We start from the raw sequence: 19,436 nt of genomic DNA on the forward strand, positions 1-19,436 counted from the left end.
TACACAGTAAATATTCTATTCTTAAATCATACGGAGTGTTAATATAAGCTAACGAGTTAATTGCGTTGAATTTTAAAAAGTCAACAACTCCATAGCGAAACGTAGAAATACACATATATTGTTAATTTAAGATAACATCTAAATCTTTGATGAGTTATACCTTTTCGTTCGACTCAAGTTGCGCTTCAACGACATCATCGTTAGCCACGAAATAATTTTGTAAAATAAACGCAATAAAATACATTGGAAACCGAACCCCGGCGCGAAGCGAGGGTTAAAAAACTAGTTCTTTCTATTACAAAAAAGATATGGACAAGTGGGTTTACAGATCAACGAGATGAAATTAACGTTTTCCATAACTTTTAAAACATTATTAAGCGTAAATAAAAAGTAATTAAGAAATGAAACAACAATAAAGATTTTTAGGTATAGATAATATATTCTGTTGTTATGACCCATTCAGTTTCTTTTTGAAAACGTGTTGGTGCACCCTCCGTTGAATAGATACACAAGACCACCACCAACTCAGTTCTCTCTCTCTATTTTTTTCCCCTTTTTTCTACTCAAAAACTATATCTTACTGTCACTGGACCTTAGATTATTGTAACTTTTTGTTTCTTGTATTAAATTTCTCTTGATTCGTACATAAATGGAATCTGCAATCACAAAACTTGCCCAAATACGAATCCCACTTCAAAAGATACTAGATGTAACCAACAACTTCTCTGGTAACAATATCATCATGAAAGGTGATTTTGGAAATGTTTACATAGGGAAACTTGATCATGAAGGAAAGATGATTGAAATTGTTGCTCGAAGGTTAGATCGAAAGTACGGACACAGAGACATCGAGTTCTGGGCTGAGGTTTCTTCGCTTTCTAGGTTCATGTGGATTGATGAAATAGTCGCTATGATTGGGTTTTGTGACGAAAAAGGTGAGAATATCGTCATAAACCACCATTATCCCAACGGAAGTCTCTCACGCTATATAAAAGATCCGTTGACCCTCGATGTGGACCAAAGATTTGCTATTACTGTTGCTATTTGTCGGGGAATATCCAGTATTCAAACGGAGTTGGAAGGTGATTATATCATACACCGTAATATTAACAGCTCCACAATTTTATTAGATGATGATTGGATGCCGAGGTTATCTGGATTTGATTATTCCATCAAACATTCAAAAGAACGAAGGAACCTAGTTTTGAATTCGGAAGCGATTGGCACACAAGGGTATATAGATCCTGCTATTGAAAAGTATGGAGGTGTGAATTACAAGTCGGATATTTACTCATTTGGAGTCGTTTTATTTGAATTGTTGTGTGGGGGGAATGCATTTGAAGAAAATAAGTTGCTAGCTTCGCTCGCCAAATATCATTATGAAAATGGAACAATGAAGGATATAATTCATCCTGATTTATGGAATCAAATGAATCCGGAATCATTCAAATGTTTTTCAAAAGCAGCGTATTCTTGCTTACAAGAGGATCCAACACTACGTCCAGACGTGGATGAACTTTGGTTGCAACTTGAGAAAGCAGATCGTTTACAAGTAGGAGGCTTTTGAATTATGTAGTACTATATGCATTAGACTTTCATGAGTTCTTTTACCATATTGGTATTACTATATTTTTATAAGATATAAGATAAAAGATGCTGTTTATTCATGTGCAAATTGTCCAAATTGAGAAGCTAGTGGTGGAATTAGAACAATTAAGTATCTGCACAAATGTATTCATTGCATCTGCTCAAAATTATACTTGTTCAAACTTATTGTGAACAAATAAATGTCACATACTTATTTGTGGTTTTCTAGATTAATCATCGGGTGTTGATGTAACTTTTGAGATGTTAGAGGACCTTATTGAAATACTTGGAAGTAGAGGTGTGCATATGGAGTTTGTAAGACTGTAAGGATATTGGATGCAAGACCGGATTACAAGTCACGAATTTGCGAGGTTGTTTTTTAGTATCGTAGGTTGTTATAATTGTTTTGTACTATACGGTATATGCATATTAATGTGTAGCATATGTACCGCGAAAATTGAATGGCTTCTGAAAGTTTTATCTTAAAATTATTCTTGCGAAACAATTCACTAAATCCTCTTCAATTCAAGATGATGTTGAGGAGATCAATCAGCGAGTGAGAGGTGCGAATCAAACAGGTTTTCTTCATTATTTTTCCTGTAACGTTTCTCTCGCTTACCCAATATAGAGTATCATATGGTACCAAAATAAAAAAATAAAAAAAAATTAATGAATAATAATAATTGTACAAATAATCTACCTTGTCATCTTCATTCTCATCCTCCAGGTTTTCATTATTTTTCCTGTAACGTTTCTCTCGCGTACCTAACTTTTTCAACTGTGAAGCAATCGAACTAGGGGCCCCACGCTAATCATTATTATCACCGTCTTCTGCCTCCAATGTATTGCAAGTCCTCGCTTTCCGGCAAGCATTGCTGCCGCTTCTTCTTCTTGTCGATAAAGCAATTTTAAATCCAATAGTAACAAAAATTAATAACACTAGCCAACCAATTATCTATTAAAATTTAATTTACTATGAGGATTATTATATTATATTATATTATATTATATTATATTATAAATAAATAGTAAAAGAAAGAGTGGACAACTCTATGATCCTGAACTTTATGCTCAACTTTCCGAAATAGTTTTTCAGCAAACGAACGTGTGTCACTTGAAGAAGACACCCCCATGGGTTTTAAGATGATTAAATACATCGGAAGGAGATGAAGCTTTCTTATGATTAAATACATGGGTTTTAAGTTGATTAAATACTGTATTCGATACATCCAAACCCTTACCCGATCCCAATTCTAAAAGCTCTTATGCTATCGCTCCAAAATCCAACGAATGGCCACCTCACCAAAAATTGAAGAACATCACTAAATCCGATGATCCTAATCTTCAATTTGATGTCGCGTATTCGACAACCGTGTCAGCTGATGACCCGAACATCACTTACGGTCTCAATATCCGTACGAAAAAGGATTCCGATTCAGGTCTTGGATCGAAACCGAATGCGAATTTGATGTTGAATAGATTTAGGAATGATATTGATGATAGGTTAGCGGAGGATAATGTTTCGGTGGATGATTTCGCATCTGCGTTGTTGCGAGGTTATGGGTGGGTTGAAGGATATGGAATTGGAAAGAATGCGAAAGTTGTGAAAGTTTTCGAGTATGCGAAAAGAACTGGAAGACAAGTGTTAGGGTTCCTTAATGATATGCCAATGCCCCCAACTAAAGATAGCAATGGCAACAATAACAGTAACAAAGTTGCGAAAATGGATACGAAAACGGAAGCAAAAACGAGAAAACAAAGTGTTAGTAATCAGAGATAGTAAGGGCGAGTCGAGTTATAATAACAAGGGAAGTTAACGGGGTCGAGAGACACGCGTAGAAACTTGGTTAACTAGTCGTATTAGAGTTAAAATTATTAGTGAAAATTTAAAAAGAGGGAGATTGTATTTGCAAAAAGGTGAGATTGTTGATGTTGTAGGTCGAACGACTTGTGATATATCTATGGATAAGGATAGGGAGATTAGACAAGGTGTTGAACAAGAGTTTATTGAGACTGTATTGCCTAAACTTGGTGGACCTGTTCTTGTTTTGTATGGTAAATGTAAAGGTGTTTATGGGAGTTTGCAAGAGAAGGATATGGATAGTGAAACGGCGGTTGTTCGTGATGCAGACACACATGCGCTGATTAATGTTAAATTTGACCAAATTGCTGAGTATGTTGGAGATCTTGATGATATTGGAAACTGATTGGTGTCATGTTTAAGGTATTTCAAGTATTGCTTTTGATAATGATATGATATTGTTGTGAAACTTTATGATATGAACTTTACTATTGCTATGGTAACCTGGTTGTTGAAGTTATTAGTTTGGTATGGTTATTAGAATTTATAAAGGATATAATCAGGGGCGGTACATTATAGGGACAAAAGGGGGTATCCGGCCCCCCTCGATTTCGGGAAAAAAAAAAAATTTTACACTAAAAAATTTTTTTTTTTACGGAAAAATAAGGTTTTTTTTAGTGTTTACCCCCCTTCGATTAGTTTCGCCCCCCCTCGAGTCGGGGTCAAGTTCCGCCACTGGATATAATTGCATTTTTGGTTATTTTATTGGTTCTGAGTTATATATGCTTACTTTATGTGATGGTTCATATTGCCAGTGGGATGTAAATCTTTAAATAATTTACTCATGTTAGTAATAGGAAATTGAAATTAAGAATCGTCTTACGCTGATCCCTTTATAGATAAGTTATTTCTTGTAGCTCTTGCTTTTGTATTAGGGTCTACATAGCCATAGTATTTTCTTATGCAACATAATCTGTAATCATCAACAGCTGTTTGGGTCATTGAGATCAATTATACTCAGTTTGGTTTTTTTTTTTTTATTTATTTATTTTTTTTTTTTATAAATTGTTAATACATTTTACAAACTGTGTATTTGGTACAGGTCAAATCTCCTACATTGATAGTCATTCATTTTGACGGTTGGAGTCATTTTCATCATTTGAATGCTAATCGATTAGTTATCGCACAAAATTAAGGTGTGAGTGCTTATTTTATATTCCAGTTATTGTTTAAGATCATTCCTGTTAGTTTTAAAATATAATACTCTGTATAGTAGTAGATTTGGGTAAAAGATAAATGATGCATATACGGTGGATGATTCTAGAAGGATCAAGAATGGTGTAGGATGAGATTAGCTTGAAGTGCAAACCAAGAAAGAATCGATTTGATTTGTTTCCAATTACTATTCTCAATAAGGATTTGATCCAAATTTTGTTTCCTTAATTATTTGTGTTGTCCTATTATATAAAGGACCTAGCTTTTTATTATTCTGCAGTTTTGTTTATCTATTGTGATTATTATAAAGAAGTCGCAATTTTGCCAACGATCTTTGTCATTCCTATTATCTTTGTTATCTTATAATTGGCCAACGATCCGGTTGTCATTAATAAATCTCCATATAATACGACAAATCAGTTATCTTTTGAAAATTGGAAAAGATAACCACCCTAAAATATACTTATTTGACCGAATCATTAATTATTTTTTTTTTTATCAATTACGTATGTCGTTTCTACAGTTTGTTATTGTCGTTAACGTTTCGGTAATTGTGTTTTTCGTAGCGCTATGTGTAGAATGTTGTAGCTTGATATTATGTTGTGTTTATATTTTCACGTGTGTTGCGCTTTGCTTTTGTCGATTGCTTCTTTACATGCGCTTAACGACGTTGTGCCGTAAGTTTGTTTGATATTTTCCGTTTACCCTTTTTTCCTTTTACTGTTATATATCACGTTTTTAGTAGATGGTATGCAAATGTTTAAGAATTAGCTATATTACGCTTTGCGGTTTCTTATCTGCAGTTTGGTTATTTAGTATTATGATGTTTTTAAGAGATCGTTCTGCTATTGTTTAATGACTTGATATTTAATATGTTGTCTTTTTTGTGGTGTTAGTGGCCATAAATGGTTGCATATGTTGCTTTATTTGTGTTAGCTTAGATGTAGTTAGATATATTGTTTGACGTTATAGTTATATGATGGCACCTAGAAAACGTCAGAAAAGATCTATTGATAGTAAAAATGTTCTGTCTGGGAATATTAATAATAACAACATCGACGTATATGTTCCATCTGTATCTTTAATACAAACGCCAGTTACCTATACTATTTAAATGAGTTAAAGCTTGTATTTTTATAGTAAATATGTCAAATTGTCGGACGTGAATACATGATGCACCAGTCACTTAAGTAAGCACTTACACACCAGACGACTTTTGGCCAGCTTAACCCATTCGCTTAAGTGACCAGTTTGATTTTTATGTAATATTATCAGTTAGATCCAGTTCTATATAAATGGGCTGATATTGCCGATATTGCCACCCGTGCACTTCCTGTTTTTAATGGAATAAACTGAATTGGTTCTTGTTTTCCTGAACTTCTTCGTGATCTGCAGTCGGTTGTGTTATATGATCAAGATGCGAAATTCGTTGGGGTTTGTAGGTCTAACTCAAAACTTCCAATCAAAATCGATGGTACAAAAATTGAAATAGTAGATGCAATTTGCAGCAGTGGTCTTGATATGAAGGTAATATTTTGACCCATTTCCTATCCAAATATACATTTTCAGCTGCTTTTGACCCGTTTCCCTTTTAACTGATATTTTTATCAACCCATCTTACCCGTTTCCCTTTTAACATAACCCATATTCAAATGAGACTAAACAACGTGCTATCTGCGCAGACTGATCCTGGGGTGCCGATTGATACGCTGGTTTTGGTGCATTAATGCTTACAACTTGCATAAGTTATCTCACATGTATGTATCAATTATAAAAAGTCAAACGAAACACATTTTGGTTACGACTTTCAAACTTACACACATTTTGGTTGCAAACGGTAAGCTAACTTTTATGTAATGTTTACTTTATTGTGTTGTTGTTATGGTGTTTTTTGAATTTCAATCATGTCTGCATATATAATACTATGTTTGTTTATTGCTATGATGGACGATCGTCATTTAGTTGAACCATGTGTTGGAACTTCTAGAATTCACAGAGTTCTTTTATTTAACGATTACCGAGTTTTCAATTCTAACGGTATGCTTATGTGCATATCGATTGGTTTTATGATTAGTAAAACCACCACTCCATGTTCAATTAAGGGGTTTTACATCCTTAACTTTTATTTTGAAGCTCTTATGGTGGTAGTATGTTTTTATTCCGAAGTGTTATACTTTGGTTAATTAATATCACATCATCTCTGAAATGCGTATGCTTTTGTATTTTTATTGTTATGTTGATTTTAGGTAGTTGATTTCATTACACATTTTAATTGTCTTTGCAGCTGGTGGTAATACTATTGAACAAACATATGCTGCCACTGGTATGGTTCTATTAGTAAATGTTAACTTTTGGTTAGTAAATATTTGGAGTTGTAATTTGTTTCATTTTGTTTAGTAGCTTTATATTTCGTTCAAATATTTTTATAGAACTTTTGTTTTCGAAGGGTGTTAGTACTGACCGATTGCTACAACAGTCCGACGTTCCTGAATGCGAATCAGTCTTATTCATTCTCAACAAAATGATTTGTTTTTCGCTCTGTATGTTTACACAACTATTGATTTTGTTTGCTATTTGTATCGAGGGTTTTTTAATATATAGTTTTTATATGAGATTGTTCAAGTGTTGTTAGGAATAGAACCAATTGGGTGTTTAGGATTTGTTTGTTTGTCATTGTTTGTTTTTTTCAACAAATGTTCATTGTCATCTTTGGATAGGTGTTCTATTATCAATTTTTGTTATCTCCTCATTATTAATGATATACCCTAATAACTGGTATGAATGATGTCTTTTTTTCTTTTTCGGTTAAGACTACCAACAATACTGGCATGGAACTAATATACTATTGTACACAATATGTACCAATTATAATTATTTTGATTTTTAACTATAATTATTTTATGTTTGTAGGTGAAAAAACCTTGGCCAACCGTAGATGCTCATATTGCCGTGTTGCTCAACTACTATGGTTTAACTGAACAAGATACACGTATAAAACTTTGACCAACTGCGGATGCTCATATTGTCGTGTATCATACGGCTAAGCTAACGAGTCTTAATACTAACGTTTTCGAATGTTATTTTATAGAGCTGTTGTGAAACGTACGGATTCTTAAATCTAGTATACATATATATTAACATACAATAAGATCGGTTGTGGAATGTATATATGTTGGTCCACAATCAACAACCTAGAACGTTTATATAAGATCAATTGAACAGAATAACAATTAGGTTATAAAGTACGGAATCAATTGAACTTATTTGATAAATTAACTCAAAGAGAATGAAACAATAGAGAAGAGAATTGGTCCACAATCAACAGCCTTCTCAAATCTTATCGAATCAATTCCTAAACAACCATAGCAAAATATAAGGAAACAATATAATCCATATCTTCTCAATTATTTTCTCCTAGAAATCAGAGATATTCGCTTTGATATAATATCTTCAATCTTATCTTGATTTGCTGTACGCGTATTTGATTTGATCTTGATCTTTTTTCAGCACCGATAGAATCTGTATTTTTTTGTTGAACAGAGTCTGTGTTTTTCAATCTTCCAGACTCTAAATATTACAGACTCTAGATTTACAGATTCAAATAATACTGACTCAAAAATATTTGACTCATCAGATTTACATAATTTCTAACAATCTCTCCCCCCCCCACCCCCCCCCCCCCCCCCCCCCCCTCCCTCCTCCTCCTATCCGATGATGTCAAAACATATAAGCAAAAATATAAACTATAATAAGTCTGTGAATATATGAACAAGCTTACAGATTCTAATGCTTAGAACCAACCAGTTTTTTTTTCTTTCCTTCACCCTTTCTTTGACTTGAAGATTCACTTGAAGCTTTTTCCTTCTGAAGTTTTGCATACTCATCCTTAATAACATCACTCATAAATCTCAAACTTGAACTATTTTCAATCTCAGTCAAATTAAGAAACAGGAAGTCAGACAATTTTCTTCTGAATGGTAAACTCTGTTCAGATTCACACTTTTTGAGTAGTGCAATCAGATGGCTCAGCTGTGTATCTTTGAATTTATCAACTTTCATAAAACACTCTGTGTTTCTTCTGTCTTTGTACATCAGACCTTCAGGATTAGACAAATAAGCATTATCTTCAAACTTCACATGGCTTGGAACCTGAAACATTGGATGTATCTCATCTTCAAAAATCAGATTTACCCCACTAATTTTTGTCCTTTCTTCTTCTGAGTGAATCCTGCAATATCCTTTATATTCTTCTTCTGCTATCATACCCAGTTCATATGAAACATGAACTAACATATGAATTTGCCTAAGAACCTCTGGTTTCAAATCCCATTCCTGCATCTTTCTAATACACCTTGCAATAGCTTTCTACTCGAATAAACCCAAAATAAACACCTGATCCAAATTGATTATTCTTTTGCTTTTATCATCTAGAATCAACTCAATACAAATAACTCCATCATCATTTCTTCTTAAAATACAATCAACAATTGTATTATCTTCAAACCCTCTATAAGAAAATCTATCATTTAACTTTTCAGCCAATTCTCTTTCTTCCTCTAACATTTTTAAAACAAACTTCTCAGCTTTAGATCTTGAATCTTGTTCTCTTATTATCTGCAAATAATCTTCAACAGACATTCCTTCTGCAGTAGCAGTTTTTTTGATTAAATCATCAACAGCTTCTTCAGCAGAACTCATCTTTCTTTTACCAGCAGCCTTCTCCCTTCTTTGCACATTTGAATCTGAGCTCTGTTTCATAGATTCTTCTCTCTTTTCTGCTCTAGCCCTTCTTCTTTCTGCCCTGATCAAAATAGATGATATCATATCATTATCATTACCATCACTATCACTATCATCATCAGATTCTATGCTGATAACACTTGATTTACACCCTTCAGCCTTCTTCTTTCTTTTGGAATAATTTTCTTTCTTGTGTATAACTTTGAAATTTCTGGATTGGATTGTTGTTGTTGCTGTTGCTGAGTTTTATCCTCCCCTTCAACCTTAGAATCACCTTCTCCTTCAGCATGTGACTCTTCTGCAACCTTAGGCTCCCCCTCAACCTTTGAATCCTTATCAACCCTTGTAAAGCCTCCAACACCTTCAATCCAAGGAATCCAGTCACCCACACTATCTTTAACAGATTTAACCCTTTTGCTTGGATTGTAATACCCCGTCAGAATCCACTAACGGCGCATTAACTCTGGTCCCAATGCTTGGCTTGACTTCTACATGACAGCAATGTTCTACAGCGTAAGCAACTAATACCTGAGATAAAACATGCAAAACGGATCAACATAAAGTTGAGTGAATCTACAGGTTTAGTAAATCTTTTCGTAAGTTAGGCCACAAGATTTTCTTGGAAAACATCATAGGAAAAGTATACATTATCATGAGCACTTGATTATAAAGCTTTATGGCGCTACACCGATTAAGTGTACGAGTTTACCTTATCATGGCGCTACACAGAAGTGTACGTGTTTATCTTATCATGGCGCTACACCGAAGTGTACGTGTTTATCTTATCATGGCGCTACACCGAAGTGTACGTGTTTATCTTATCATGGCGCTACACCGAAGTGTATGTGTTTATCTTATCATGGCGCTACACCGATTAAGTGTACGTGTTAATCAAGCTATGAACTCATATGTATAGTCGTTTAAGTTACTTGTGCCTAATATGTAAAACATTTGTAAACACAGTTTAAGAAATAGTTTCAAAAGCAGCATGTATCTCATCCCAAAAATGTTAAAGAAAATGGGACTGTAGACTCACCTTAGCAAAAGCACTCGTAAAGATCTTAGTAAATCGTATTGTAATCGAACACTCTCGACTGAACAATGTAACCTAGTCAAATAGGTCATCTTAAGTATACACATATAGGTCATAATGTCAATCCATAGTGTACGCAAAGTCCTAGTGCTCAGACTGACTCAATGAACAAGTAAAAGTCAACTAATCCAAGCAAGTCAACAAAAGTCAACCAAAGTCAAACCAAAAGTCAACTCGGTCAAAGTGGTCAAATAAAGTCAAACATCTCAGTGGGTTATGCAAACATGGTCAACATGTCAAACCTAGGTCATATAACATGTTATAGCTCATAGTTTAGCAAATCGCATTTTCCTCATCTTAGAGCATACCTTAGAAATTCGTACGTCGTAAAGAGATACATCTATAGCACATAGCACATAATTCATAAAATTATGATCAACTCCAGATCATAACTATACTTAAAATTGATTCCAAAAAGTCTGGCCAAAGCCTTATACGATAATTAAAAGTCCAATATCAGAAAGGATCAATTCTGAGTTCATTACAGAAATTTCTGCTCGCGCGTCAGTTTTTAAACATTTTTCATAAAATATAGAAAATAGATGTTGATGAACGGCCAATTGGTGTCATCTAAAAAAATCTCAAAGTTTAAGTGATAAAATAATCAGAAGCATTACTTTAGCTAATTTGTACAGTTTCAAAAAATATTACAGACTCGTCAGTTTTTGACCAACAATCAGACACATCACATAGACAAGCGTATATCTCATGGCAATTCACGTTTTCGCAAGTTCTAATACAAATGAAACATGTCAAGGAACACTTAATCTAACATATTACAGAATATCAAAGTCTAAATCAACTCCTAGTTCACTCTAACAATTTTTATGTAACTTTGAAAACAGATTCAGCTCACTTAACGACACGAAACTTCGTTTTGACATAATGGGAGCATTACATAGCCTTTTGACGCAAATCTTAAGTCTAAATTGCATAAATTTTCACAAGAAATATAGTAATACACTTTATATAAGCTAAAACACAAAGCATACAACTCAGAAAATTCGGATATCATGCAAACCCTAACGAAAACTTCGATTAATCATAACTTAATCATCCGGTAGCGAAATCATGCAAAATCAAAGTCCAAACTCAATAGTTTTTAGATCTCTATCCATCTAGATAATCATCCAAGATCAGTTCATAAGTTAATTTTATCAGATCATTAAAATACAAATTCGTTTTTCATGCAAACAACGCTAATCGAGCAATTAAATGATAAACGATAACACAAGACACCGTTAATTGAGCACTAGACTTGATTACACTATGTAATTGAACTAGAATCAGATCTAATAAGATTAGGGTTGGTGTTTATACCTTTAAACACAAATCAACTAGTACTAACGTGTAGAGGACGATCAAAAGAAGCACTTTCGTGTTGAAGGTTCAAGCAAACAAGCAATTTTTGATGGTGATTGATTAGGATGAAGATGTCGACATGTATGGGGTGTTGGGAACTGATATTGGTCGTGGTTTAGGGTTAGGGGTGGAAGAATTATGATTAAATGCCTTTTTATACTTATTTCCTTAATTAGGTTAGGGCTTAAACTAGTAACAAGTAACCATGGGTTAAAAACAAGACCAATATGATGGGGTGGAGTGGAATTTCGGCCATGAGGGTCCAAAAGAAAGTTAATGGACTCAAAAATGATGCTAGATGACTTTCTATTGGATCCGGTTAAGAGCCTTGAAGTGTCGTTAGCCGAAAACGCAAACCGGATCGATAAACGTTAATTTCTCGCGTTCTTAATCTATATAAATTCTAATAAATTGAAATTATGTTTAAAACATAATAATTACATAAAATAATGATTAAAAGTGAAATACCATTCGTTTCGTTATTTTCTTGTACGCGTGTGGTCCGTTTCGAGTGCCGTTAACCGTACCGGATCTCCGGAACGTTAACTAGTCGTTAAAACGAATTCACCGGATTTAATTTACTAAATAAATAATAAATTAAATAAGTTTTTCATAAAGTCAATAATTATTAGAAATAATTATTTTATCGTTTTTCTGAGGTCCGTAAACTGAAAAGCTTTCTAGGCGATTAACTTAATCGTAACGTTTTCTAGTTATTTTTCTATCCGAAATAAGTTCACAAATTAATATAACATATTAATTCAAGTAATCCACTAGGATCAAATATGCATTTAATTCTGTTAAACACATAAGGTTCTAAGTAATCACCGTTAAATATTTAACGGACAAGTAACGATAGTAACGGAAAAAGTCGGGTTGTTACATTACCCACCTGTTATGAAAAATTTCGTCCCAAAATTTTAGTGTACGTCTGCCATAGTCTTCTCCTCGGGAAGCAGTTGCGGATACTTTTGCTTCATCTGATCTTCATGTTCCTACGTGAATTCTAGTCCTCTGTGTGCTTTCCATTGAACTTTAACTATCGGGATTCTGCTTTGCTTTAACCGCTTGACCTCGCGGTCCAAGATCTCAATAGGTTCTTCAACAAAATGAAGCTTGGAATAAACTTGTATCTCTTCTAAAGGAATTACCAAACTTTCATCTGATTAGCATTTCTTCAAGTTAGAAACATGGAAAGTGTCATAAACTTAGCGGAGTTCTTGCAGTAGTTTCAGCCTGTAGGCTACCGGTCCAATTCTCTCGGTAATCTCAAATGGTCCAATATATCTCGGACTTAGCTTGCCTCTTTTACCAAAAGGCACTACACCCTTCCAGGGTGATACTTTGAGTATAACCTTATCTCTAACCTGAAATTCTATATTTCGCCTTCTAACGTCGGCGTAACTCTTTTGAAGACTTCGCGCCATTTTCAGTTTCTCTTGTATCTGCGCGATCTTCTCGGCTGTTTCATGTATGATCTAAGGACCAGTCAATTGACTATCTCCTAACTCAGTCCAACATACGGGTGATCTGCACTTCCTGCCATAAAAGTGCTTCAAAAAGCGCTGCCTTTGTACTTGCGTGACAACTATCGTTATATGAAAATTCTACTAGTGTTTGGATGGTTCTCTCACTTTGACCATCTATTTGAGGGTGATATGCTGTACTTATATCTAAATGAGTTCTCATTGCCTCTTGCAATGCTTGCTAGAATCTAGAGGTAAATATGCTGTCTCTGTCGAAAATAATAGATATCGGCACTCCATGTCGAGAAACCACTTCTTTTATGTAAACCTGTGCTAACTTCTCCATCTTATCCGTTTCCCTAATCGGTAGAAATTGAGTTGACTTTGTGAGACGATCAATGATAACTCAAATCGTATCATAACCTCCCACAGTCTTGGGTAACTTAGTGATAAAGTCCATAACAATATTTTCCCACTTCCACTGAGAAATCTCTGGCTGTGTCAGTAGTCCTGACGGTTTCTGATGCTCAGCCTTGACCTTAGCACAAGTCAAGCACTTACCAACATAGGTAGCGATGTCAGCTTTCATGTTAGGACATCAATAAAGTGCCTTAAGATCTTGGTACATCTTGTCGGATCTAGGGTGAATAGAATACCTCGTCTTGTGTGCTTCATCTATCACTAGTTCCCTTAATCTGGCAAACTTCGGTACCCAAATTCTATCTATGAAATATCGAGTTCCATCATCTCGAGTAATGAACTTCTTATCGATTTCTCGAAGCGATTCGGTAGCAACGTCCTCTTCTTTCAACGCCTCTAACTGTGCGTCATGTATCTGTGAAGTATGGTTCCTTCGAATAGTTAAGTTCAATACTCTAACTCGAATAGGCTTAACTCTATCCTTCCTACTCAAAGCATCTGCCACTACATTAGCCTTACTAGGATGATAGCTAATGTCGCAGTCGTAGTCGTTCAATAGCTCGATCCAATGTCTCTGTCTCATATTAAGCTGTTTTTGATCGAAAATATGATGCAAACTCTTGTGGTCCGTGAAAACAATAAACTTAGTACCGTACAAATAGTGTCTCCACATCTTCAAAGCAAAGACCACAGCACCAAGTTCTAAATCATGTGTCAGGTAATTCTGTTCATGTATCCTCAATTGTCGTGATCCATATGCAATCACTTTCTTACGTTGCATCAACACGCAATCCAAAACCCTGTCGTGAAGCATCACAATAAATTACGAAGTCCTCGGTTCCTTCGGGCAAAGACAAAATTGGGGCAGTAGTTAATTTCTCTTTTAACCACTAAAATGCGAACTCATGCAGCTCAGTCCATTCATACTTCTTAGCCTTGTGAGACATTGTTGTTAACGGTCGGGCAACAGTAGAAAATTCCTCCATGAATCTCCTATAATCACCGGCGAGACCCAAGAATTTTCGAACTTGCGTTGGCGACTTAGGAGTCTCCCCCTTCTTGAGCGTTGCTATCTTTACAGTATCAACTTGAATACCATTAACACCTACGATATGACCCAAAAATTGAACTTCTCGTAACCAAAAGTCACACTTTGAAAACTTCGCATACATCTGCTCCTTCCTGAGCACCTCAAGTAGCAAATGAAGATGTTTCTCATGTTCCTCCTCGTTCTTAGAATACACCAGAATATCATCAATAAACACAATAAGAAACTTGTCTAGATATGACTTACACACACGGTTCATGAAATCCATGAACACTGCAAGTGTGTTCGTCAATCCAAACGGCATTACGGTAAATTCATGATGTCTGTAGCGTGTTCTAAATGCTGTCTTCAGTATATCTGTCTCTTTTACTCTCACCTGATGGTAACCTAACCTCATATCATCTTAGAGTAACATCAAGATCCTTGTAACTGATCTAACAGATCATTGATTCTCGGTAGCGGGTATCTCTTCTTGATACAAGGTTTCATAGATCCATCCTTCTTCCTAACAAAGAGCACATGTGCTCTCCATGGTGAAAAACTCGGTCGAATGAATCTTTTGTCTAAAAGCTCTTGAAGTTGACTAGACAATTCTTGCAATTCTGGGGTGTAAGTCTATACGGTGCATGTGATACAGGCGTCACTCCTGGCATTAAGTCAATCTAAAATTCTACGTCTCTATACGGTGGAAGACATGGTAATTCTCTCGGAAGGACCTTAAAGAAAATTTCTAACGGTTGGGACATCTTCGGGTCTCTTAACTGCTGATTCAACTTTGCTCACATGTGCCAAAAATTCGAGACATCCTTATCTCATGTACTTCTGAACCTTAGAGCAATTAATGTAACGCAACGGTGTACTGATGTTCTCTCCGTACACCATCATTGATTCGTCTTCGGTAAAGGAAATTCGAATGGCCTTCTGGTCGCAACAGCCTTGGTTGTGTCGTCAGATAACCAATCCATTCAAACCACAATGTTAAATAAAGAGATATGGTAGTCCAAGTATAATAATTTAACTCCAAGCATCACTCATGTAGTTTTCTATTGTAATGGCTCGCCAATCGTCGGAAAAAGTACTGTTCGGTACGGAAGGTTGTTGTGAGCTATACCGTATGGGTCTTAACTTATAATTTGAAAACGATTAGGAGCAATCGTCGATATAAGTTTGGGGTGAGTTTCTGGTGAGAAACGTTTATGATGGGAGTGTACGATCAAACTTCTTAAAGCAGGATCTGCTTAAGCCAAAATGACATCAATCCTTATGCTTTTTCTTCCCAGTTGATAGTTCCATAGAGTTTACGTTGTCTAAGGCAGGTACTGGATTCTAAATGTTGTGACGGAATTCTTTAGCGATAAAGTTTCTATCAGCACCGATGTCAGTAGGACATAAGCATTATGTTTGTTGAGTAAGAACGTATTCTTGATGAACTTCATTGAAGTTGATGTTAAAAGCAGGGTGAGTTATCAGACTTGTCCACATCAGTGGGGGAGAAGAACGAAATACCCTTTATGAGGGAAGGTGTGAATACCTCTTCCGGTAGACTCGTATTGGAAAGCAAAATCGTGGAACCGCGGATGGCTGAATGATAGGAAAGTCAAAAGTCAAGTAGACAATATGTACTACGGATTGCGCAGGCTGTTACAAGGAATTCATCCTCTAAAGATATATCCGAAATGAGTCGTGATGCATAGGAGCTAGTAGTAAATCATGGAGGTGCTAGTACTGATGAGTAGTATTTCGTAGTGGTAAGTAGCAATGGGTGGCATCAAGTAGTAACTAGTGATGACAAGCAGTGAGAAGTAGGTGATCGGTCGAGACTAGCAGTGAGAGGCGACGTTATGTAGTAGTAAGCAACGATAAGTAGTGGTATGAGATGATGAGTATGTTCTAGCAGTGTCTTCGTAGTGTCAAGTAGTGTTCGGTGGTGACGGACAGTGTCAAGTAGTGACGAGTTGTGACGTGATTACACGTTTCTTATAGGTTATAATAACAATTAATGCGCACAGTGTAAATTTCTAATCATTTTGAGATTATAAGGTTCATGTTCTAAACGGTGTTTATCCTAGTAACCTACTTGACTCGCTCCCAATTCCCTATTTTGCAATGTCGAAACTTTTATATGAGTTACCGTAATGTAATCCCGGTCATTACACTACGCTATCTCACATATCCATTCGAAATCACTCCATAAGTTCAAGATAGCGTAGTCAACTTAATGCTCTTAAGTGTCGAGTCGTGTGTACGTATGTGATTCGTGATATCATATATCTAGTCCAAGTCCATATCATTATGGGTATAGATGTGTATATGCATGTGATATCTAATATGTAGCCCTACGAGTAGCATAGTAGAGCAAACAGTGCAAGCATGGCGTATAACAGTCATTCTAAGTTCACGGCTATAGACTAGACCCACTAATGCGCCCTACGGTTAGCACACTAATGTATCCTAGTTCCCTATATCCAAAGCTCTGATACCAAATGTAATACCTTACATTTGGGGTAAAACCCACCCAGTGCCTTTCCTGTTAATAGGGTGACCACTGAGTGTACCTCAGACACTGATTTTACGGCCCGCGTTTCCGCTAAACTGCCAACCCTCATCTTTCTTTGCAAGGGATCGCAAGGGGTAAGAACCAATGCTTCGTCACAAGTTACACTGTGAGAACCCCCTCTACGACTAACTTGCCCAAAGTCGTTGCCGTTAATCGAACCCGAATCTTGGGAACGTTAACTGGTCGTTGTTTTGAACGCAGTTAAACCTGGCTCTGATACCAAATGTAATACCCCGTCAGAATCCACTAACGGCGCATTAACTCTAGTTCCAATGCTTGGCTTAACTTCTACATGACAGCAATGTTCTACAGCGGAAGCAACTAATACCTGAGATAAAACATGCAAAACGGATCAACATAAAGTTGAGTGAATCTACAGGTTTAGTAAATCTTTTTGTAAGTTAGGCCACAAGATTTTCTTGGAAAACATCATAGGAAAAGTATACATTATCATGAGCACTTGATTATAAAGCTTTATGGCGCTACACCGATTAAGTGTACGAGTTTACCTTATCATGGCGCTACACCGAAGTGTACGTGTTTATATTATCATGGCACTACACCGAAGTGTACGTGTTTATCTTATCATGGCACTACACCGAAGTGTACGTGTTTATCTTATCATGGCGCTACACCGATTAAGTGTACGTGTTAATCAAGCTATGAACTCATATGTATAGTCGTTTAAGTTACTTGTGCCTAATATGTAAAACATTTGTAAACACAGTTTAAGAAATAGTTTCAAAAGCAGCATGTATCTCATCCCAAAAATGTTAAAGAAAATGGGACTGTAGACTCACCTTAGCAAAAGCACTCGTAAAGATCTTAGTAAATCGTACTGTTATCGAACACTCTCGACTGAACAATGTAACCTAGTCAAATAGGTCATCTTAAGTATACACATATAGGTCATAATGTCAACCCATAGTATACGCAAAGTCCTAGTGCTCAGACTGACTCAATGAACAAGTAAAAGTCAACTAATCCAAGCAAGTCAACAAAAGTCAACCAAAGTAAAAAAAAAAAGTCAACTCGGTCAAAGTGGTCAAATAAAGTCAAAAATTTCAGTGGGTTATGAAAACATGGTCAACATGTCAAACCTAGGTCATATAACATGTTATAGCTCATAGTTTAGCAAATCGCATTTTCCTCATCTTAGAGCATACCTTAGAAATTCGTACGTCGTAAAGAGATACATCTATAGCACATAGCACATAATTTATAAAATTATGATCAACTCCAGATCATAACTATACTTAAAATTGATTCCAAAAAGTCTAGCCAAAGCTTCATACGATAATTAAAAGTCCAATATCTGAAAGGATCAAGTCTGAGTTCATTACAGAAATTTCTGCTCGCGCGTCAGTTTTTAAACATTTTTCATAAAATATAGAAAATAGATGTTGATGAACGGCCAATTGGTGTCATCTCAAAATATCTCAAAGTTTAAGTAATAAAATAATCAGAAGCATTACTTTAGTAAATTTGTACAGTTTCACAAAATATTTCAGACTCGTCAGTTTTTGACCAACAATCAGACACATCACATAGACAAGCGTATATCTCATGGCAATTCACGTTTTCGCAAGTTTGAATACAAATTAAACATGTAAAGGGACACTTAATATAACATATTACAGAATATTAAAGTCTAAATCAACTCCTAGTTCACTCTAGAAATTTTTATGTAACTTTGAAAACAGATTCAGCTCACTTAACGAAACGAAACTTCGTTTTGACATAACGGGAGCATTACATAGCCTTTTGAAGCAAATCTTAAGTCTAAATTGCATAAATTTTCACAAGAAATATAGTAGTACACTTTATATAAGCTAAAACACAAAGCATATAACTCAGAAAATTCGGATATCATGCAAACCCTAACGAAAACTTCGATTAATCATAACTTAATCATCCGGTAACGAAATCATGCAAAATCGAAGTCCAAACTCAATAGTTTTTCGATCTCTATCCATCTAGATAATCATATAAGATCAGTTCATTAGTTAATTTTATCAGATCATTAAAATGCAAATTCGTTTTTCATGCAAACAACGCTAATCGAGCAATTAAACGATAAACGATAACACAAGGCACCGTTAATTGAGCACTAGACTTGATTACACTATGTAATTGAACTAAAATCA

General features: G+C 35.4%; 1 protein-coding gene and 1 pseudogene across 1 annotated transcript; both read left to right on the forward strand.

The window, feature by feature from the left end:
• The first annotated feature begins 649 nt into the window (after positions 1 to 649).
• LOC139874493 (probable receptor-like protein kinase At5g59700) lies at positions 650 to 1,567 on the forward strand. Its single transcript, XM_071861920.1, has one exon. The coding sequence runs from the start codon at positions 650 to 652 to the stop codon at positions 1,565 to 1,567; it is 918 nt and encodes a 305-aa protein (XP_071718021.1).
• Positions 1,568 to 2,800: 1,233 nt separating this feature from the next.
• LOC139874494 (protein MOS2-like) lies at positions 2,801 to 4,925 on the forward strand (annotated as a pseudogene).
• Positions 4,926 to 19,436: the final 14,511 nt, after the last annotated feature.

Source organism: Rutidosis leptorrhynchoides, chromosome 11 (genome assembly GCF_046630445.1).
Source record: "Rutidosis leptorrhynchoides isolate AG116_Rl617_1_P2 chromosome 11, CSIRO_AGI_Rlap_v1, whole genome shotgun sequence".
NCBI classification, from domain to species: domain Eukaryota; kingdom Viridiplantae; phylum Streptophyta; class Magnoliopsida; order Asterales; family Asteraceae; genus Rutidosis; species Rutidosis leptorrhynchoides.

What these genes read in the sequence shown, in the direction of transcription:
- LOC139874493 (XM_071861920.1), top strand. Translation starts at nt 650, where the DNA reads ATGGAATCTGCAATCACAAAACTTGCCCAAATACGAATCCCACTTCAA.